Source organism: Oncorhynchus masou, chromosome 26, assembly GCF_036934945.1.
Source record: "Oncorhynchus masou masou isolate Uvic2021 chromosome 26, UVic_Omas_1.1, whole genome shotgun sequence".
Taxonomy (NCBI): domain Eukaryota; kingdom Metazoa; phylum Chordata; class Actinopteri; order Salmoniformes; family Salmonidae; genus Oncorhynchus; species Oncorhynchus masou.
In genome coordinates, this window is record NC_088237.1 from 2,177,779 (window position 1) to 2,200,615 (window position 22,837).

Genomic DNA, 22,837 nt, shown 5'->3' on the forward strand with positions numbered 1-22,837 from the left:
AACAGACAATGAAAGCTCTTACAAAATGCAATGATTACCTTTCTCTAAAACAGACTATAGGCTACATGTGCACCACCATGTCAGGAAAGTAGGCTAAGTTAAGAGGGGAGAAAGGGGCCAAATTATTAAGGTGAGGCACATGGGCTACTAACAGCTTACTACACAACATACACTTATTATTACTTTCTTAACTACAGCATAAATATCTCCCTGGCATATTACGTGATTATGCAGCAGCATTTTTGGACGCGGCGGTCCTTCTTGTGGGCAAATGTTGTCATCAAACTTTGTCATCAAAGTCTAGCATTCTCTGGATTTATGGTGCTTTCAAGACAACTGGGAACTCTGGGGAAAAAAACTATATAGAATCATGATGTTAGTGATCTTCAGGTTGCAGCTCTAGAAAGAGGTCCGAGTTCCCGACTTGGAATTCCGAGTTGGATGACCGTTCAAAATGTATTTTCCCAGTCAGAGCAAATTATTCAGACTTCCCAGTTGTCTTGAACTCACTGAAGTCTGAGATTTCCCAATTCCTGAACGTGGCAGAAGTCATGCTGAATTGACTTCATTGTCCAATATATTCAACCTTTTCTGGCCCATGGTGTTGTATGTTAATGTTTAGCCTTTTAAGCTTGAAAAGAAAGAGACCCTTAAACCCAGACGTGGACCACACACCCACTCCACTGAAGCAGGCTTGTGATTGCTTTGCAAGCTTAGTTAGCCACCAATTCCTTCCAAACCACTCATTGTTGAATTTGTGATTTCCTTGTGTAATGTTAATGGCCAATGAGCACTGATACATTTTATCTAGAATTTCTCTTCATATGACAAGGATTGAACAGGATTTGCCAGTAAATTGTCGACATGATTCATGATGACGACTGCTTGTCTAGCTTGCTAGCTAAGGTTTAGAGAGTATGATGTTGATATGATCAGTCCAATCAAAGCTATGGTAGGTATAACGTGATTTCACGTTGCCAATGACCTTGAGCTTTCCTGGATGGGCACTTCTAATGTAACCATGGCAGCACCCAAGGGGCTTGAATTTTCAAGCTCTCCCCATAGATGTTGCCGTTACGTAATGACAGAACACTGATCCAATCACGGTGCATCTAGAGAACATTACCAACCCCTATGCTCAGTATTTTCCGCTGCCTGCCCCACCACCACAGAAAGCACTGAGCTAGGCTGAAACACCTGCATTTTGGAGCTTCCTTACTCAAGAAAGCAAAAAAGAGACCATGTTTGTATTGTATTAACTTTAATAACTCAATATATTTTTTTTGTTTACATTGTTTGCAAACTAATGTGAGACACAATACCAAAATAACATACAAGACACACAACAAAGAAACAAACACAACCAATTATATTTATTTATTTATTTATACTTAGCTAAACAGATGGGGCCCAAAACAGGCCCTGAATGACAGGTCACCACTGACCGGTACTTCTTGCCGTGTGGCAGCACAGAAAATAGTGTATGGCTTGGGTGGTTGGGGTCTTTGACAATTTTCTGGGCCTTCTTTTCACACCGCCTGATATAGAGGTCCTGGATGGCAGGGAACTCGGCCCCAGTGATGTACTAGGCTGTCCGCACAACTCTTTGGAGCATAGCGCCATGCGATCGAGGGCGGTGCTATTGCCATACCAAGCAGTGATGCAGCCAGTCAATATGCTCTGTGTTACAGCTGTAGAACCTTTTCAAGATTTGAGGGACCATGACAAACTTTTTCAACCTCCTGAGGGGGAGCAGCCCTGTCGAGCGTTCTTCATGACTGTGCGTGTGTGTTTGGATCATTTTAAGTCTTTAGTAATTTGGACATAGAGGAACTTGAAGCTGTCTACCTGCTCCACTGCCACCCCTTTGATGTGGATGGGGACGTGCTCACCCCCTGTTTCCTGTAGTCCACGATCAACTCCTTGGTCTTGCTGATGTTGAGGGAGAAGTTGTTGCTCTGGCACCACACTGCTAGGTCACAGACCTCCCTGTAGGCTGACTCACCATTGCCGGTGATCAGGCCTACCACCGTCATGTCGTCAGCAAACTTGATGATGATGTTGGAATCGTGCATGTCCACACAGTCGTAAACAGGGAGTACAGGAGGGGACTAAGAACTCACCCCTGTGGGGCCCTTGTGTTAAGGGTCAGCATGGTGGAGGGGATGTTGCCTACCCTCACCACCTGGGGTTGACCCGTCAGGTAGTCCAGGATCCAGTTGCAGGGGAAGTGTTCAGAGTCCTAAACTTGGAGGGGATAATGGTGTTGAACACTAAGCTGTAGTCAATGAACAACATTCTCGCATAAGAGGAATGCCTATCTAGGTGGGTGAGGGCAGTGTGGAGAACAATTGAGATTGCGTCATCTATGGATCTATTGAGGCGGTATGCAAATTGGAGTTGGTCTAGGGTGGTTGGGATGGTGGAGTTAATGTTTACAATTACCAGCCACTCAAAGCACTTCAGATGACAGAAGTGAGTGCTACAGGGTGGTAATTATTGTGGCATGAACCCTTAGAGTTCTTAGGAACAGGGATGATTGTGATCATTTTAAAACATGTGGTATTACAGACTGGGACAAGGAGAGGTTGAAAACCGTGAATATGCCTGCCAGCTGATCTGCTCATGCTCTGAGAGTGCATCCTGGACTACTGTCGGGTCCCACGGCCTTGTGGGTGTTGACCTGATTTAAAGACCCTTCTCACATCGGCCTCGGAGAGCGAGATCACCCAGTCCTCTGGGTCGGTGACAGCCCTCACATCCGGCTCAATGTTGTCAAAGCGTGCATTGCGTTTGTCTGGTAGAGAGACATCGTTGGGCAGATCATGGTTGGGTCTTCCTTTGTAATCAGTAATGGACTCTAGCCCCTGCCACATGCGTTGGGCGTCGGAGCCTGTGTAATATAATTCCACTTTATTCCTATATTGTCCTTTTGCTTGTTTGGTGACTCTGCGGAGGTCATAGCGGGCCTTGTAGTTTTTCCTGTCTTCGGTCGTAGCATCAGGGTTGTCTATCATAGCTCTGTGTGCCGTAGTCCTGCTCTTTAGTTTAGCTCCAAACTCTGTTAATCCAGGGCTTTTGATTGGGGAAGCAGCGAACCCCCCCTGCATTTGCTAATGAAGCTGGTGACTGAGGTGGTTAGCTCGTCGATGTTATCGGCAGAGTCTTGGAACATTTTCCAATCAACGCTAGCAAAGCAGTCCTGTAGCATACCCTCGGATTCTGGTGACCATTTCTCAACGGAGCGAATTGCGGGTACTTCCTGTTCCAGCTTCTGCTTGTAAACAGGAAGCAAGAGTACGGAGTCATGATCTGATTTGCCGAATGGCGGATGAGGGGGGGCCTTGTATGCTTGCTTGTGGGTAGAGTAGCAGTTGTCTAGGACTTTATCGCCCCCTAGTGGCATTGGAGACGTGTTGATGTAAGTTGGGTATCACGTGTCTTAGGGACGCCAAATTAAAATCACTGGCAGCCTCTGGATGTAGGGTTTCCTGCTTGTTTATAGCCATGTACAGTTCATTAAGCGCCAGCTTGTTATTTTTATTGTCCTGAGGTAGAATGTATACAGCAGTCACGATAACAGCTGAAAACTCCCTCGGGAGGAAGAAGGGTTGGCATTTGACCACCAGGTATTCCAAGAAGGTTGAACAGTGAGTCGACACTTCCACCGTGCTGGAATTAGTACACCAGTTGGAGTTGATGAAGAGGCAAACCCCTCCCGCCTTCAATTTCCACAACTCCACTGTCCTGTCCACCCGGTGAATGGAGAATCCATAGCCGTATCTTTTCTGAGAGACATGTTTCCGAAAAGCAAAGAATATTGCAGTTCCAAGAGTCCTCTTGCAAGCAAATCAACGATCGGAGGTCATCCATCTTATTGTCAAGTGACTTAGCCAGTAGAATGGAGGAAGAGGTGGCCGGTTTTCCCTTTGCCTTACTCTCACCAGGATGCCCCCTCTCTTGCCTCTGTAATGCCGGCATTTCCTCTTGGGTAGCATGAGAATTGGGTTGGAATTACAGAAAAAGCCCAGGGCAGATGAGTCTAAGTAGAAGCCGGATTTGGTGTAAGTAACTGCCGATCTGATGGTCAAGATTTGTTGTTGGTTGTAAGAGATAATAGCAGATACATTTTGTGAAAAAAGAGTAAAAATAAACAACAAAATAATCACAAAATAGCAAAGTTGGGTCTGAGCTTACAAAACGGAAGCCATCCAGTTTTGTCAGCGGGGTTGTAAGCGGTTGTAACTTGTGTAGTTGTGCTGCCTACTTGGCAAATGGCCTAATAACGGGCTTGTGGTGTTTCTTGGTCGCATTTATTCTGCGTTGTGTTAAATGATGCAATGTGATTGCACTAATTTTCACTTAAATATGTTGGGGTATTTTTACTGGAAAATGTTGGTCCAGCCATTTTTACTCATGCCCAGCCACACAGCAATTTTTGCCTACGCCACTGGAGCAGGCTAGTCAGCATTTACAGTACGTTATGTTTTTTTAGGTCTTGCTAAGTGGGCAGAACAGGGATGAATGCCCTATTCCCTTTATAGTGCTTTTTACTAGGGCCCCTGTGTACTATAAATGGAATAGAGTGCATAACCCAGACCTGGGAATGCAGGCCACTCACAGTGCGGTTCTGATGTATACCTGTCTACCTCCGGTGCCAGGTATTGTAAATGTACATTTTCACTTGTCTGACCGCTTGCATGCTGACGAGTTTCGCACACAAGTGGCCTATCTGGGTGATGTTTTTTCTCGCCTGAATGATCTGAATCTAGGAACTATATTCATTGTGGGGGACAAAATTGAGGCTATGATTAAGAAGTTGGAGCTCCCCGCTGTCTGCATTACGAAGAACAACACAGAGGTCTTTCCATCATTGTATGATTTTTTTGTGTGCAAATGAACTCAAGATTACATACAATGTCAAATGTGATATAGCAAAGCACCTGAGTGAGTTGGGTGTGCTGTTACGCAGGTACTTTCCCGAAACGGATGACACAAACAACTGGATTCGTTATCCCTTTCATGCCCCTCCTCCAGTCCACTTACCGATATCTGAACAGGAGAGTCTCATTGAAATTGCAACAAGCGGTTCTGTGAAAACCTAATTTAATCAGAAGCCACTGCCAGATTTCTGGATCAGACTGCACTCAGAGTATCCTGCCTTGGCAAATCGCACTGTTAAGACACGGATGCCCTTTGCAACCACGTACCTACACTACCGTTCAAAAGTTTGGGGTCACTTAGAAATGTCCTTGTTTTTGAAAGAAAATATACATTTTTGTTCATAAAAATAACATCAAATTGATCAGAAATAAAGTGTAGACATTGTTAATGCTGTAAATGACTATTGTAGCTGGAAATGGCAGATTCTTTTTTTCTTCTGGAATATCTACATAGGTGTACAGTAACCATCACTCCTGTGTTCCAATGGCATGTTGTGTTAGCTTATCCAAGTTTATCATTTTAAAAGGCTAATTGATCGTCAGAAAACCCTTTTGCAATTATATTATCACAGCTGAAAACTGTTTTTCTGATTAAAGAAGCAACTTTCTTCTGAAACTCGTCAGTCTATTCTTGTTCTGAGAAATGAAGGCTATTCCATGCGAGATGATTTAAGACTGAGAATCTCTCCAATACAACCCAACATTGCAGAGTTATCTGCATCCTTTCAAATACACCCTTCTCATTAACCCGTGGTGATTTATTCACAATTTTAAATAAATAGCAAAATTATTGATTATTATTTGTGCCCTGGTCCTATAAAAGCTTTTTGTCACGTCCCACAAGCCAGGTAGTGACAAACTCACACTCATTCTTATGTTTATTAAATGTATAGTGTGGGTGTGGCAGGCTTGAATGTTTGAAAGGGTACGGGACTATAAAACATTTGGGAACCACTGCTCCAGACCACCGCAGGGGGGAGTTAGAGGGATGATTTTGGGTCCCAAGGCGCTAATGTATCTCTACCTAAATGAATGAATTATGCACGACTTCAAGCCGAGCTGTTATCCAACAATTATTATTATTATTAACCCTGCATTATACTTATATAAAGGCCCCCTAGGGGCTTACATTTTGCATGTAAGGTTTTACATTTCTAACTCAATACCACAGAGCAGATTTTATCAACCCCTACAAATATGTTCATTCATTATTAACCCTGCATTATAATTGTATATAAGTCCCTTTAGATATTAATTTAGAATCCTCCAATCCTCTAAATTTTTAGTTCAGAGAGCCATGTCATACCAATTATTATTGGATTATTCACCATGACAACCAACTGTTAGTATAAAATTGAAAGTTATGTGTTTAAAAAAAACAATCGAATTCAATCATATTTGTACCACCTATAGACGCTGATTTATTATTTACAGTAGGGATGGACAGCTGGAGGCATTTTGTTTTTCACAAGCGTAGCAGGCTGTGAATTCTGCAAACAAGGTTTCCATGATGGGCTATTAACAGGACAATAGACTCTTCATACCTCCATTTATTTAAAAAGGATGGTCTAATAGCTCAGCTAGGTGTAAAACAAAAAAATCCCCCCAACTTGCAATGTATCAAGTGCTCTAAAGTAACATTTCTAATTCCAAACCTCATGCAACCTCACAATGTTGGATAAGCATATACTGTACAGTATTTGTTCATCAACATCTTTATGGTTTTGTTAATAAAATAATGATAAAAATACTCTTTCAAAATGCAGATGTTTATTTCAACTACTGTACATCTCAGCTACATTTTAGTTCCACTTCCCCCCAGCTCCACAATCACGGGTAAAACCTTGCTAAGATGATCAATGTATTTGTTGCATTGTTGTATCCTCCCTTAAAAACACAGGCATTGAGCATGTTGCTCTACCAAGGAGGGAAGGTAGCATCGGGACCAGAGAATGTCCCAAAACCTTGTACCATGTCCAATAGAGTGGGTATAGACTCCACAGGGCTAGAGATGTATAAAATATTGTCTACGTATAAGTTGTGAGTTATGTTGCCCCTTAATATTCCCTTAATCCTCTCCTCCACCCACAGGGCGATAGCAAGAGGCTCAATATCCATATCAAATAGGAAAGGGGATAAACAGCAACCCTGCTTTGCCCCCCTGTGGAGAGGGAAGTAGATGTAACATTGTTGATGCGAACAGAAGCCACTGGGGATGAGTACAAAATCTTAATTGAGGAAAGGAATGAGAGGCCAAACCGAAATCTTTCTAGTACTGTAAATAGATATTCCCACTCAACCCAGTCGAAAGCCTTTTCAGCATCAAGAGAGATGACAACCTCTGGCTGTAGAGTTGAGTGTGCAGAATAAAGAATGTTAAATAGCCGGCGCATATTGTATAAAGATTGCCTACCTGAGATAAATCCGGTTTGGTCAGAGCTAATTATGGGGCATCACTATCTCTAAAGGGAGGAAGAGGACATTATTGAGCTAATTATTAGGCATCACTGTCTCTAAAGGGTGCAAGAGGACATGAGTGAGCATTTTATAATCGCAGCACAAAAGGCTTATACGGCGTTGTGAGCCACAGTCTAGGGATTCTTGACTTTTTTTTTAAGCAAAACCAAAATAGCTTTACCGCTCTGCATGGACTGGATTGCCAGATTAGCTTCATCACTTATTGAGGCATCCATGTTGGTTTGTTCAGCTGAGTTGAGATGTGGGATGTCCACATTGTCTAGAAATGCATGCATAAGAGATGTGTCAGGAAGAGCCTCTGACGAGTAAAGAGCAGAATAGAATTGCTTAAGTTGATTGTTGATTTCTTTGGGATTAGTAGAAGTTAAATCAACTGCAACACAGATTTCAGGTATGGTGCTGCTCGCAGCAGATTGTTGAACCTGGTGAGATAACAACTTGCCAGCTTTCTCTCCGTGTTCATAGAATTTTCTCCTCGACTTAAACAGAAGCTGCTCTGTTTGTTTGAAAGATTGTCAAATTCCGATTGGTGTATCAGTAGTTGAAGAGGCATATCTAGAATGAGTTGAGATACACTGCCGTTCCAAAATTTGGAGCCACTTAGAAATGTCCTTGTTTTTTAAAGAAAATAAATGTTGGTCCATTAACATAATATCAAATTGATCAGAAATACAGCGTCGACATTGTTAATGTTGTAAATGACTATTGTACCTGGAAACGACTGATTTTTAATGGAATATCTACATAGGCGTACAGAGGCCCATTATAAGCAAGCATCACTCCTGTGTTCTAATGGCACGCTGTGTTAGCTAATCCAAGTTTATCATTTTAAAAGGCTAATTGATCATTAGAAAACCATTTTGCAATTATGTTAGCACAGCTGAAAACCTTTGTTTTGATTAAAGAAGCAATAAAACTTGCTGTCACGTTCGTCATAGTGAGGAGACCAATATGAATACATATTTTTTAATTAAGGAAGAACACTAAACAAACTAACAAAACAAACGTGACGCTAATACAACGAGTGCTGACATGCAACTACACAGACAATAACCCACAAAACCAAAATGGAAATGGCAACCTAAATAGGATCCCCAATCAGAGACAACGATAAACAGCTGTCTCTGATTGGGATCCAATTCAGGCCACCATAGACCTATAATAAACCTAGACAAACAAAACCCCTAGATATACAAAAAACCCTAGACAGGACAAACAAGCATACCCACCCTCGTCACACCCTGACCTGACCAAAATAAAACATAGAAAACTAAGGTCAGTGTGTGACACTTGCCTTCTTTAGATTAGTTGAGTATCTGGAGCATCAGCATTTGTGGGTTTGATTACAGGATCAAAATGGACAGAAACAGCCCTTTCTTTCGAAACTTGTCAGTCTATTCTTGTACTGAGAAATGAAAGCTATTCCATGCGAGAAATTGCCAAGAAACTGAAGATCTCGGACAACGCTCTGTACTACTCCCTTCAAAGAACAGCGCAAACTGGATGGACTAAGGATGTGCTTTTCTTTCAAAAACAAGAACATTTCGAAGTGACGCCAAACTTTTGAATGGTAGTGTGGCTCCGATAAGTGTTTGGTGTGCTGTTTGTTGTCATACGCTGTGTATTAAATAATTCAGCCCCTTAGAAATGCTTTTAACGACTCCCACACAGTAGAGTGAGACACGTCAGGGGTGCAGTTGATCTGATATGTTTTTTTTAAAGGCACTACAGGATAGTAATTTGTCAAGTCGCCACGCGCTTTGGGACACAGTTCTGTCCGGAAAGTGAATATCTAGCTGAACAGGGCTATGGTCTGAGATAATGATGCTGTGATATTGGCTATTAGTTACAAAAGGAAGAATTCTATTGTCCAGCAGGGAAAAGTCAAGCCTAGAGTATGAGCGGTGTACTGGAGAGAAAAAGGAGTACTGTTTAGCAGTGGGATTGCTCCTCCTGCATTGATCCAAAAAATTACATGATTCTAGAAATTAGTTGATTATTGCGCCTGATTTTGAAATCATATTGTTGGGCTTCGGTCTGGATCTGTCTCGACTTGGATGCAATACACATTTGAAATCTCCGCCCACTATAAAATGATGAGTTATGGTCAGGAAGTGTTGCGATGAGGTCAGAGAAAAATTGTGTTTCATCCCAATTAGGACCATAGAGGTTAGCCAGAATAACCTGTGTGCTAAACAATTTCCTCATCACTATAATATATCTGCCATTAGTATCTGAAATTACTTTGGAGGAGACAAACTGAGTGGATTTTCTGATAAGGATGGCTGCCCCTCTTGCCTTAGCACCAAAGTTGGAGTGAAATATTTGGTCTACCCATCCTCTCTTTAGTTTATCATGGTCGCTAGACCAGAAATGGGTCTCTTGGAGAAAAACAATGTCTGAACTTAAGGACTTAAGATGAGCGTAACACTCGGCTACACTTGACCACCTGGTTAATTAATTTCACGTACCAGCTGATAAAGCATGTGGAGCCTAGAGTATATAGTAATCAGAAATTAATGTTAGTGCAATCACAAGGCCAGTGTGCTGAAAGGTCAAAGTAATAAAATATAAAGAAAATAAAAAACAGCTAAGAGCAATAAAATACTCAGAAAAGCTTGGACCCCTATGCTGGCCTTCCCCCTGTTGGAAGGCTGCTATATTTACCTATCCTAGACTAGAGCAAAATGCTACCATGTTAAACTGAACCTCTGTAGAGCTCTATCCAGGGTGAACATAATAAAGTTTAAACTGACGGAAGGGATTCATTCTGGAGGGAACCACCTCAGTTATCTAAGATAACTTATGCATATTTAAAGTATAGTAAAACAATATATAAAAAATGTGGTATATGTTGTCCCCCCTAGTGATATACAATGCTCAAAAAAAGAAAGGAAACACTTAAACAACACAATGTAACCAAGTCAATCACACTTCTGTGAAATCAAACTGTCCACTTAGGAAGCAACACTGATTGACAATAAATGTCACATGCTGTTGTGCAAATGGAATAGATAACAGGTGGAAATTATAGGCAATTAGCAAGACACCCCCAATAAAATAGTGGTTCTGCAGGTGGTGACCACAGACCACTTCTCAGTTCCTATGCTTCCTGGCTGATGTTTTGGTCACTTTTGAATTCTGGCAGTGCTTCCACTCTAGTGGTAGCATGAGACAGAGTCTACAACCCACACAAGTGGCTCAGGTAGTGCAGCTCATCCAGGATGGCACATCAATGTGAGCTGTGGCAAGAAGGTTTGCTGTGTCTGTCAGCGTAGTATCCAGAGCATGGAGGCGCTACCAGGAGACAGGCCAGTACATCAGGAGACGTGGAGGATGCCGTAGGAGGGCAACAACCCAGCAGCAGGACCGCTAACTCTGCCTTTGTGCAAGGAGGAGCAGGAGGAGCACTGCCAGAGCTAAGATTGGCAAATTCGCCACTGGCGCCCTGTGCTCTTCACAGATGAAAGCCGGTTCACACTGAACACATGTGACAGACGTGACAGAGTCTGGAGATACAGTGGAGAACGTTCTGCTGCCTGCAACATCCTCCAGCATGACCGGTTTAGCGGTGGGTCAGTCATGGTGTGGGGTGGCATTTCTTTGGGAGGCCGCACAGCCCTCCATGTGCTCGCCAGAGGTAGCCTGACTGCCATTAGGTACCGAGATGAGCTCCTCAGACCCCTTGTGAGACCATATGCTGGTGCGGTTGGCCCTGGGTTCCTCCTAATGCAAGACAATGCTAGACCTCATGTGGCTGGAGTGTGTCAGCAGTTCCTGCAAGAGGAAGGCCTTGAGGCTATGGACTGGCCTGCCCGTTCCCCAGACCTGAATCCAATTGAGCACATCTGGGACATCATGTCTCGCTCCATTCACCAACGCCACGTTGCACCACAGACTGTCCAGGAGTTGGCGGATGCTTTTGTCCAGGTCTGGGAGGAGATCCCTCAGGAGATCATCCGCCACCTCATCAGGAGCATGCCCAGGCGTTGTAGGGAGGTCATACAGGCACGGGGAGGCCACACACACTACTGAGCCTCATTTTGACTTGTTTTAAGGACATTACATCAAAGTTGGATTAGCCTGTAGTGTGGTTTTCCACTTTAATTTTGAGTGTGACTCCAAATCCAGACCTCCATGGTTTGATAAATTTGCTTTCCAATGATAATTTTTGTGTGATTTTGTTGTCAGCACATTCCACTACGTAAAGAAAAAAATATTTAATAAGAATATTTCATTAATTCAGATCTAGGATGTGTTATTTTAGTGTTCCTTTTATTTTTTTGAGCAGTGTATGTCCCTCCCTTAGGTAGCAACTTGGCTAATTATTACCCTGCCACCTAGCACCGTTGCTGTTCAGTGCCAGCTAGTTGGTAAAAGATAATTGTACCATGTATTGTAAATAAAAGGCTATTCAAACTATATTGTCCTTGTGAGAATGTCACCCTATACATACCATCCTTGTTCATAACGTTAAGTTACTGGATACATTTTTTGGGAGGGCAGCAGGGTGGAGGCACGTTTCTAATCAAGATATGAATTCACTAGTTGGTCCTTGGTCGCGTTAGCATGTCTCGAGCAGGGTCACAGTATGTGCCCACAATGGCTAGTTAGTATTATGTTGCCTGTCCTCCTGTGGATGTAGGTGCGCGACAATGTATTCTTTGGCCTTGGTTGGGTCTAAGAAGGGAGTAATGATCTTCAGTACAGCTGGGTAAAGAATGCCGAACTTGGTGTCCAGACAGCAGTATAGGAGCCCCCTCACCTCGTTGACTGACCTCTTCTTCATGACTGCCGCTGTGTGAATATGTGAATATTTTGGCCGTTGTGGGTGATGGGAGCCGCTCGCACTGTCTTACGGAATACATCCTCCTTCTCCTGAAGGTAATGGAATTGAACTACTATGGGTCTGGGCGGATACCCATACTTCGGTGCAGACTGTATGCTTCTGTGCGCACGGTCAAGGGTGGGGGCGTAATCGAGGCCTAGAATTTCCTGTAGCAGTTTAGCCATGAACAGGGTAAGCCGCATTCCGCCTACGGTCTCGAGTCCATCTCTCACGCCGAAAATGCGACCTTTCCACCAGCGCTGTCTGTTCTCAAGGTCCTCAACCTTGGAAGTGAGTTTGACGACATCTGATGATAGCTGGGTGACTTGCTCTTCCAGTGTCACCACTTTGTCTGAGTAAATATTTGCCCCATCTACCATGCTATTCAGATGGGTGTCATGTCGCGCCAAGTATTCGTTAACGGAGTCGAACTTTATGTAGACCTCGGTGGCAAGAATAACTATTTGTGCGGATAGGTCAGTGGATAATGACTCCACCTTAGACAGTTCGGGGGGGGGATCAGAGTCTGTGTCAGCTGAGCCCGAGGCTTCAGCAGAGGCCTGCTCCTTTTTGACCCACGGCCGTTGTTGTCTCGACATTTTACGATTAGAAAGCCAAATATTTTGGGAAAAAAAGACAAATTAGTAAATTGGGTTTGATTCCAAATTGTTACAAAATGAACATGGTGGGGAGGTATTAATAGTAAATTGTTCGCCCTGTATCAGAGCACGGAGAAAATTAGTCTTTACATGTTGCTGCTCACCAGCGGCCCCCGGTTTACCGTTTATCTCTGGATTAATTGTTGGAGTAGAGGACATTGTGCATTTCAGGGAAAATACCAACCTAATGTTTATATTCCAGGACATATTAGCTAGCAACAGCAAGCTAGCTAGCTAAATTGCAATAAATGTTTAATGCTTTTCCACTTGTCCCCAAATTAATATAATTGGTTCAACCTGAGTGTCCTGATCGTGTCTGATGTGGGGGTACAAAATCAACATGCATGTGTCCGGTTTGATCAGCATGTCACATAATCACATTAACCTCTGTTCTCCTCCATCTTTTTCTCTACTACTTTAGAGAACGGCACGTTCAACTCCAGCAGTGACGCCGAGAGGAAGACCCAGTTCTACTACCTGTCCTGTCTCAACGAGCAGCACATCGAGGAGCTGGGAGCCACGCCCCTCATTGACCTCATCGCAAAGGTCAGTTTGCTTCAGACACCGCCCCCTTCACACACACACTGCATCCCAATAAACTCTCAATTCTCCAAAAGTGTGTATACTTCAAGGATTTGAAAGGGAATGGTTTGTACATGGAAACTCCCTCTAGGCCAATGGCCAGAGTCAAGATCCCTTTCTAAGTCAAAATACAAGCCTATGCAACATTAATAAATGAAAAACAGTTCTGTAGTAATGAGGTTTGTGCAGTAGGCTATAGACACAGTACATTTTCACTCCGTATTGGCTATGCTTGAATTGCCCTGCCAATATTGATCTTCTCAGACCACTGTATATGATCACACTGGTAACAGATAACAGATTGTACTACTTGTGAGGCACAGCTAAGTGAGCACAATATATATATACAGTGGGGCAAAAAAGTATTTAGTCAGCCACCAATTGTGCAAGTTCTCCCATTTAAAAAGATGAGGCCTGTAATTTTCATCATAGGTACACTTCAACTATGACAGACAAAATGAGAAAAAAAAAATCCAGAAAATCACATTATAGGATTTTTAATGAATTAATTTGCAAATTATGGTGGAAAATAAGGTGACCAATAGTAACAACGCAAGCTTATCGGAAACACTTTGCAATACTCATTCATTCCAGCTGCAGTGCTGGTTGTAGTGTGAGTGGAAGTAAGAAGAACATACATTTTTTTGGCTTATAAAGGTGTTGAACAAAGTGTTGCCATAAAAAAGAGCAGCTCTTTTCTGTATGCGTTGAGTCTCTCTAGTGTGTGTGTGTGTGTTTGCAGACAGGGGGCTGGAACATCACAGGGCCCTGGGAGAAGGACAACTTCATGGAGGTTCTGAAGACAGTGTCGGGCCCCTACCGTGCCCAGCCCTTCTTCACCATCGGAGTCAGCGTGGACCCCAAGAATTCCAACAGCAATGTCATCCAGGTCTGCTGCTCTGGCTCTGGGTCTTTTTAAATGAAAATATATGTACTAGCATACACAAACAAACATATAGGCATGCATGCATAGACACAGACAGACACACGTGGGCACACGTAGACAGACGTACACGTGCACATGCACGCACACACACACATATTTTAAGCTTTTATATAATAACAGGTGCCGAATATGATAGTGAATGGACTCCGCACACTGCAATTCATTCTCCCTTATGATTAATGTGTTTGCTCACCTTTTGATGCATTTCTGACAGGTGGATCAATCGGGGCTGTTCCTCCCCTCGCGGGACTATTACCTCAACAAGACAGCCAATGAGAAGGTGAGTAAAGTTCAGGTGGGTGGTGGCCAGCCAGTACATGTGTGGTCTTTTCCTACCTATGGCTGTCAACATGAGGTACCATAATAAATTAAAATACAGTAAATTACTGTCACAGGAGGCTGCTGAGTGGAGGAAGGCTCATAATAATGGCTGGAATTGAGTAAATGGAATTGCATCAAACAAATGTAAACCATGTGTTTGATTTGTTGGATACCATTCCATTGATTCTGTTCCAGCTATTACTATGAGCCTGTCTTCCCCAGTTAATTTATTATCCAAAGCTTAGGAATTTCGTTCAAAATTTCAAGATTCACAACATCATTAAAACACAAAATATCACATGTACTGTCTGCAGAAGATGGCGGCTTCCCCTCCATATAAATAAAGGTGAAATAAATAAATGTATCTGCACAGGATTCTGTGGAGGGGTTATCCATTATCTGTTTATCTAAAGGTTGATGTGTATCTTGTTGTTCCATTCTAATTTACCCTCCCTATAGCCTGTCACAAATCTCTCTGACACAACCCAGCATATTTTAGCAGGGTGGTGGTCACTTTACAACAAACTAGAAAGACTGAAACCTTCCACTGAAAACGATGCCAGCAGAAAGTGTTTAATTTTGATTGCTCTCATTCTCTTGTGACTATACCACACCAGAGTAGAGTCGGGAATTTTGACTAATAAATGGTTTCACCTGGAAGAACTCTGAGCCTTAGTTATAGTCACTGTAGCCAGAGTTTTTTTTTCTGATCCGGTCATGTGGTCAACAACAACTCTTGGCCCAACTGGACACCAACTAGATGCCTTACTATGACACACCTGATTCAGCTAATTAAGGTCCTAAGGAGCAGCTGATTAAAATCAAGTGTGTTAACACTAGTAGTGGTCGGTGCCATTTTTTTTTTTATATGAACATGGCCTTGTTTCTATTACAGCATTTTGGATGACTGTCATTCATATTCCATTCCCCCAGCTCAATGTAACATCGATAGGTTTAGGCTACTACATGATACTCAAATTTTCCCTATACCCATCATGAGGTTGCTACAACCTAGCCTATTAATGAAAGTTTACAATGTAGGTGCAGAGGTCGAGAGCATTTTGAGTAATCAAGGTGACTGACAGTGGCACATTCAATACCACCTTGCACACTCTTGACTGCATCTAGCTGATCTAGGGTGTCATCATTAGTCCAACATTTGAAAACAAGAGTTTCTATTTGACAAATTCAGGTATGTTTATCCCTGTTTCGTTTGCTTCTGTTTAAGAAATGTTTTTAAACATAATCTGTGGAATGAATACACCCCAGATCACACGCAAACACAGTTCACTTTCATACCAGACACATACAAACAGCTCATTGTATATATAATACATTTTTGCATCTATCTACGGGCTCTCCTCCTTTCACCTTTTCTCTTCGTTTGTGGACTTCAGTGCACAACACATCAGCTGTCTGTGACCAGGTAAAACAAACTTTCCAAGCCAAACCTTCATATCATGACTGCTAACCGCTACACACAGCCTACATCATTGTCAATTCATAGTCAACATAGCTACTAGAACTAACGCGTTAGTAAACCCGCTACAATCATGCAGTACAGTGTAGTCCACAGCAATCAGTTTAGCAGTTACATCAGTGAGCCCCAGTTGCAATACATTAATACAACCAAAAGCTTACCTTGACAGTGTTGGATAGCCATAGCCAGCTAGCTAACATAACATCACTCTCTATTTGAGCCAGATGTTTAAGTAGGCTAAACTAGCTAGCTACATTTGACACTAGCTAAGTAAATGAAAAACAAAAAACTATGAAATATAGATAACTCTCTCTCTCTTTGTTCAAAACTGTTCAACTATTGTCTTTATCTCTTTTTGAGCTAACTACTCACCACATTTTATGCACTCCAATGCTAGCTATTTGTAGTTTATGCTTTCAGCACTAGATCCATTCTCTGGTCCTTTTATTGGGTGGACAACATATCAGTTCATGCTGCAAAAGCTCTGAGAGGTTGGAGGAAGTCCTCTGGACGATGTCATAATTACTGTGTAAGTTTATGGAAGGGGGTGATAACCATGAGCCTCCTCGGTTTGACATAAGCTAGCTGTCTGGCTAAACCATGGTACTACCCCACAGAGTTCTGCTGAGGCTCCTTTAGACCTTCATTGCGAATCAGTTTGTTTTAATCAATTATTTGGTGATTTAAAATATATTTAGAATAGTTTTATCTAAAAACAACTTTTTTTTACTGTTTCAATATTTGTTTTTTTCTTAAATTCAATGGTGATGGTCATCCACTGGAGCCTCCACTGGTTAACATTAACTATAGCAGGCCTAAAACAAAATCCATGTGGAGGGTTTGCAATGAAAAACTAAAACAGGCGTTTCTCATTGAACAAATTCAGATTGTACCTCCCCGTTTCACTCTGCTTCGCACCGTTGTCTTCCATTTGGTGGCAAGTGAACACGACCCTGTGCTTATCCTGTGTCCCCTCCCAGGTGTTGAAGGCATATCTGGACTACATGGTGGAGCTGAGCCTGCTATTGGGGGGGGATAAGAACTCCACACAAAGCCAGATGCAGCAGATCCTAGACTTTGAAACGGCGCTCGCCAACATCACCGTACCGCCGGACGAACTTCGCGATGAGGAGAAGATCTACCACAAGATCACCATCGCCGAACTGCAGGTGTGTATGCGTCTGTTGGGTGGGAGATTACAGAGAGAACATGTGCACTTCCATGTGCAAGCAGTTGCTTGGATGTGAGTATGTATGAGAGAGAGAGGGGGCGAGAGAGAGGTACATATGTGAGGTGGATTTTTTGTGGGGTGGATTTTGAGTGGATCAGAACCCCATGCCATCAGATCAGGCTGTAAAGTTTGTTCTTAATCAAATAGTCTGTTCCCACATTTTCTTCTGTCTCCATTACAGTGTCAAAACATGCATGGCTTTTTCTCGCAGTCTCTCCCACACCAACTCACCACCACCTTCTGAAAGCCTCTTCACACATTTGTTTATGTACTCTGCCTCTCCTGCAGTCCTCTTTTTTGTTTTGGAATGTTTCCCTGGTTGCCAAGGTGACTGTTGCCAAGAGCTGTTGCTAAGCTCTTCTATCTCCAAGGCAGCAGCAGAACTGCAGAGAGATGGTGAAGGGAATGCTAGTGGTTGGTGGACATGGAGGAGCCTTTCATCAACAAACAGATAGAATGAATGAATGGAGAGTCAGATGAGATGGATCTCTGTTTCATAGGAATTGAAAGTCATCATTTGTAGGATGGGTTGAATCAGTGAAATGGGTGGTAATGGGTAGATTGTATATACTTCTGAAATTTGAATATAATCACTCTAGAAAATCAGTCTGTTCATCTTAAGCCTGCAAACACAGTCGAGTTGATAAGGCATGAATTTGAATGGCAATGTCGTAGATCCTTTGTTCTGTTTCTGATGGTTCTAAACACTGGATCATTACATTAAATCTCCAGGGTCATGCTCATTAGGCACCAAGCAGAAGAAAATGGATTAAAACAGGGAAGGACTAGCTGGACTTGTCCAATAAGAAACACACATTTTCATTGTCTGTAGCAAAAAACATCTTAAATGGGGAGTAAATTATCGATGAGCAAAGCTTTTAATGATGACATGACAGGCCCCTAATGTTTTCTACTACAACTCCGGTATACATAGACATACTGTAAATGAATGGGAGCTACTATGATCCTATCCTTACTAGTGTTACACATTACACCGAAACGGTTCATCTATCAAATGTGTCTCACGTTTGCAAATCAACTAAATGTATTGAACTTATTAGAAAAATGTATTTGTCAAAGTTTATCATAAGACATTAACAGAATGCATTGTATTCCCTGCAATACTGGAATGCCCCTGCCTGTGAGTGTGCGGTGCACATATGTTTACCACTTTGGGTAACCGTTAGCGATGATAATGACAACCATCTTCGGGTAGATGGAAAGGCTTTGCCAAAACCTCAAATAAAAGTTAAGTACAAAGTAGCATATGCCTACCTGGCAGAATAAGGATTATTTGTATCGATACAGTAGCCATATGATCTGGAAACTCCATCACATGTGCGCTAAATACCGATAATCAAAAAACGGTGTTAAGGGTATGGACACTTGAATTAAAGGGTATATTTCAGACCTCAAAAGTGGCCCCAAATATCAAATAATTTCTGCGTAACAATTCAAGTCGAACTGACAGCATTTTAACTACTTTGCAGACAATCATAACATCAGTAAATAACATCAAATTCCCAGTTCATGCTTAAAAACAGGTTTTAAAAATAGCTTTGATTTGACTCAAAATTCCATGACGTGAAGTAAACTATTATTGGCAGAATAGATGGATGTAGTTCAATGTATGATTTAATATAATTCACCAATACATTTCTTGGTAGTCCAAAAATATTTATATCAGGTTGTAAATCACAGCTGGCCTGGTACATTGTTTGCTGCCTCCACCCATTCAGGAGTGGAGTGTTTCAGTGTTTCAGTTTCATTGACTCAATATTTTGAACAAAAACGGACGACTTTAGCTAAGGCTGGGAATGTCAAAACAATCAAGCTAGCAAGGGCAACGAACACAAGTCAGTCATAACCTGACTAATAGGCTAGCAGACGTTTCAAACACAAGGCCCGAGGGCCGAATAGGACACACAAGCGAGTATAAATGAGTCAACAGTTGAGTCATCTACTATGCGCTCGCATCGGTGTGTCCCATTTACAGCCCGCAGTGGTTTGTAAAGTGTGCAGGCATATGCCAAGGTCCTAGCTAGGCTACTGTCCAATTTGGGTCGCAGTTGCATGTTTAAAAAAGAAATTCTGTCCCTTGAGTTTGTGTTTTTTCAATATGGACCATGGGTTGAGTTTGACACCCTTGGGCTAGCGTATTTATTTAGCAAGCTAAAAATACCCAACTTAACATTAGCTAGCTAGCTGCTGGGAGGATGGCATGTCATTGGAGGAGTGGGTGAGTGACCAACTTTTTTCCCCTCATATCGTTTTTTGGTGGCTACAGCTAGAGAGGCAGGTGTCATTTGGTTACCTAGCAAGACATGTGAATCCCTTTGCTAGCTAGCTCGCTATGTTGAACATGAACAACTGTTATCCACAGTTGGAATATCTCTTTGTCAATAAAATGTATTTGGCATCGATCAAATGGGCGGGCAGGCAAGTTCGCATTCAGTTGTCAAACATGGGTTGGGACAAGCATACATTGGCAGGCAAGCTGCAGAAGGTCGAGCAGGCTACTTTTCCCAACCGTTTCAGTGCAATTTTTTTAGGTTAAATGGTTTGAGAGGGTTTATCTAATGTTCCCTTGTTCGATTGTAGCTTATCTAGCTTTGACTAACATTGATATTGTTGTTGTTGATGGTATTTACGTACTTGTGTATTTTGTAGCTTTTGGCAAATGAGTTCTAAATGGTCTAAAGTCGCTACTGCCTGAAAACACACAGTCCCGTTCAATGTGAATGATGGCAGGCCTGTGTGACAAATGGATTATTTGCATATAGGCCTACAGTAGCTGACTATGGCACACCGGTCTGCAAAGACTCCGGTCCTGGACAAGACACATGTTTTTATTAGGTTTTATTTACTGCCGTGTCTATTAATTGTCTAAACACACAGCCTTTTTCTCTATATTGCTTTCTCTATATTGCTATAGAATTTTCACATGCCTTACTATGAATTAATGAAAATGTCAGAATTATTATTATTTAAAAAAACTAAGTGTCATATTCTCCCTGGGCATGTATATGGACAGATTTTAATCCGATTTATATTGCTAAAAATCTGTCAGTTCCACTTTCAGTACCTTACTGACATTGTTTTCTATTTTAAAAAATATTCTAAAAGAAACAAAAATTAGCAAGAGCAATTTCTCAAGCAAGGATTTAGCTAGGACTGTCTGGGAGTGGTCTGAAAACGAGGTGTTATTGGCAGAGAGGTTTGGAACTCTTTAGTATTGGTTTGTTAACTAATTTACCGCATGGTGATCTCACCAGGCAGGCCAAAACAGGCTGAAATATTTTCATACAGCTCTTACACTAAAAGGATATCATCATTTTCACATTTTTATTCCAACCTCATAATGCCCAGCTGACAAATCATTACAAACAGTTACCATCCAAGTAGAGGAGTTACACAAGTCAGCGATACAATTAATCACTTACCTTTGATCTTCATATGGTTGCACTCAAAAGACTCCCATTTACTCAATAAATGTTTGTTTTGTTCGATAAAGTGTTTATATCCAAAAACCTCTTTTGTTCGCACGCTTTGTTCAGTAATCCACAGGCTCAAACGCAGCCACAACAGGCAGAAGTAAAGTATCCGTAAAGGTCGTAGAAATCAATCCTCAGGTTGTTTTTAGCCTAAATAATCTATAATATTTCAACCGGACAATAACGTTGTCAATATAAAAGGTAAACAAGAAAGGCGCGCTCTTGGTTGTGCGCAGGAAAAATCCCTGGGACACTCATTCAGAGTGGTCTTACTCTCATTTTTCAGAATACAAGCCTGAAACTATTTCTAAAGACGGTTGACATCTAGTGGAAGCCATTAGAAGTGCAATTTGAGTCCTAAGTTAATGGATACTGTAATGGCATTCAATAGAAAACTACAAACATAAAACAATCCCACTTCCTGGATGGATTTTTCTCTGGTTTTCGCCTGTCAAGTCAGCTCTGTTATACTCACAGACATTATTGTAACCGTTTTGGAAACTTTAGAGTATTTTCTATCGAAATCGATCAATTATATGCATATCCTAGCTTCTGGGCCTGAGTAGTAGGCAGTTTACTCTGGGCAAGCTTTTCATCCGGAACGGAAAATAGTGCCCCCTACCCTAGTGAAGTTAAAGGCAGTTTTCCATTCGTCTCCCTCCCTGATTCTCACTTGATTGTAAGCGTTGCAATCTAGTGAGAATTCTTCTTGGTGAAGAATTGGCCCGATGGGCCAGGTCAAGTCAGCGGACATCAGGGATAGGGGGTAACGATTCTTAATCGTGATCTTCTTCAGCCCTCTGTAGTCAACGCAGGGATGCAGACCTCCATCCTTCTTTCCCAGGAAGAAGAAACCTACACCAGCCGGGGATGCTGAGGAGTGAATGAAAGGCGTCGTATGGACGATGAGGAGGGAGGGTGGTGGGTTGCCTCTTACTGAAGGCATTCCAAGTATTCAGGAGGGTGAGCGGAAAAGTCTTGGTCTTCAATGGAAGCAGGGGAATGCGGCAAGGCTCTAGGTGGGTGTCTTAGACATTTAGTCTGGCCGTTCTTACCCCAGTCTAGTAGGTGTCCTGTGGACCAGGAGAGTAGTAGGTTATGTAGCGCTAGCCAGGGGTACCCTAGGATAAGGAAGTTCTCGGGAAGCCGTGATCAAACGAAAACTGTACCCCGGAATTCACCCCAACCTGCGAAAACTGTATGAGTGATTCACCCCAACCTGCAGTAGAATGGGTTTGGTCTGATATTCCACCTGGCCGCAGCCAATGGGGCGTCCATTGAGGGCATGAATCTGCAGAGGGATGGGACATTTCACACACAGGATTTGTAATTCTATTGTTGATGTCTTGATTATCTGCAGCCCCGGAGTCCACGAAGGCTTGAATCTGGTGAATCCCCTCCGCACTGGGCATGTAGCACGGAGATGGCTGAGACCTCCGCAGTAGAGGCAGTAGCCTTCGCATGTGCTTGTCACGCTCCTGTGGGCTCAGCCATGTGTGGGCTCAGCCATGTGTGTCCCAGCTGCATGGACTCCACAATGGTGGGCTTAGGGTGCTCAGGAAACCGGGATACGGGGATGGTGTCAAAAATGCGCTGTCTCACGCGTTCTGGGAGGTGGTTGTCGATCTTGATTGCCGGCGTTATCAGGGCCTCAAGATCCTCTCCCAGTTCCCGAGAAGCCAGCTACTCCTTGGAGTTAAACAAAGCCAGGTGGAAAACAGTGACTAGGGCCTCCGTATTCCACCCACTCTTGGCGTCGAGGGTGTGGAAGTTGATGGCGAAGTCAACCACTGGTCTGTTCCCTTGGCGGAAGTTGAACAGTCAGCAGACCACTTCTCGTCTGCCAACTGGGTGGTCAAAGACTCATCGCAGCTC

At 42.6% G+C, this 22,837-nt stretch overlaps 1 protein-coding gene across 5 annotated transcripts in view; it reads left to right on the top strand.

Annotated features, from left to right (window-relative positions):
- LOC135514639 (endothelin-converting enzyme 2-like) overlaps window positions 1–22,837 on the top strand; it is an 83,654-nt gene that overhangs the window by 34,688 nt on the left and 26,129 nt on the right. For all 5 annotated transcript variants that reach the window (XM_064938089.1, XM_064938090.1, XM_064938092.1 and 2 more), the window contains 4 exons: window positions 13,330–13,454; window positions 14,233–14,379; window positions 14,651–14,716; window positions 17,218–17,406. In XM_064938089.1, coding sequence (XP_064794161.1) covers window positions 13,330–13,454; window positions 14,233–14,379; window positions 14,651–14,716; window positions 17,218–17,406 — 527 coding nt within the window. The remainder of the gene's footprint in view (window positions 1–13,329; window positions 13,455–14,232; window positions 14,380–14,650; window positions 14,717–17,217; window positions 17,407–22,837) is intronic.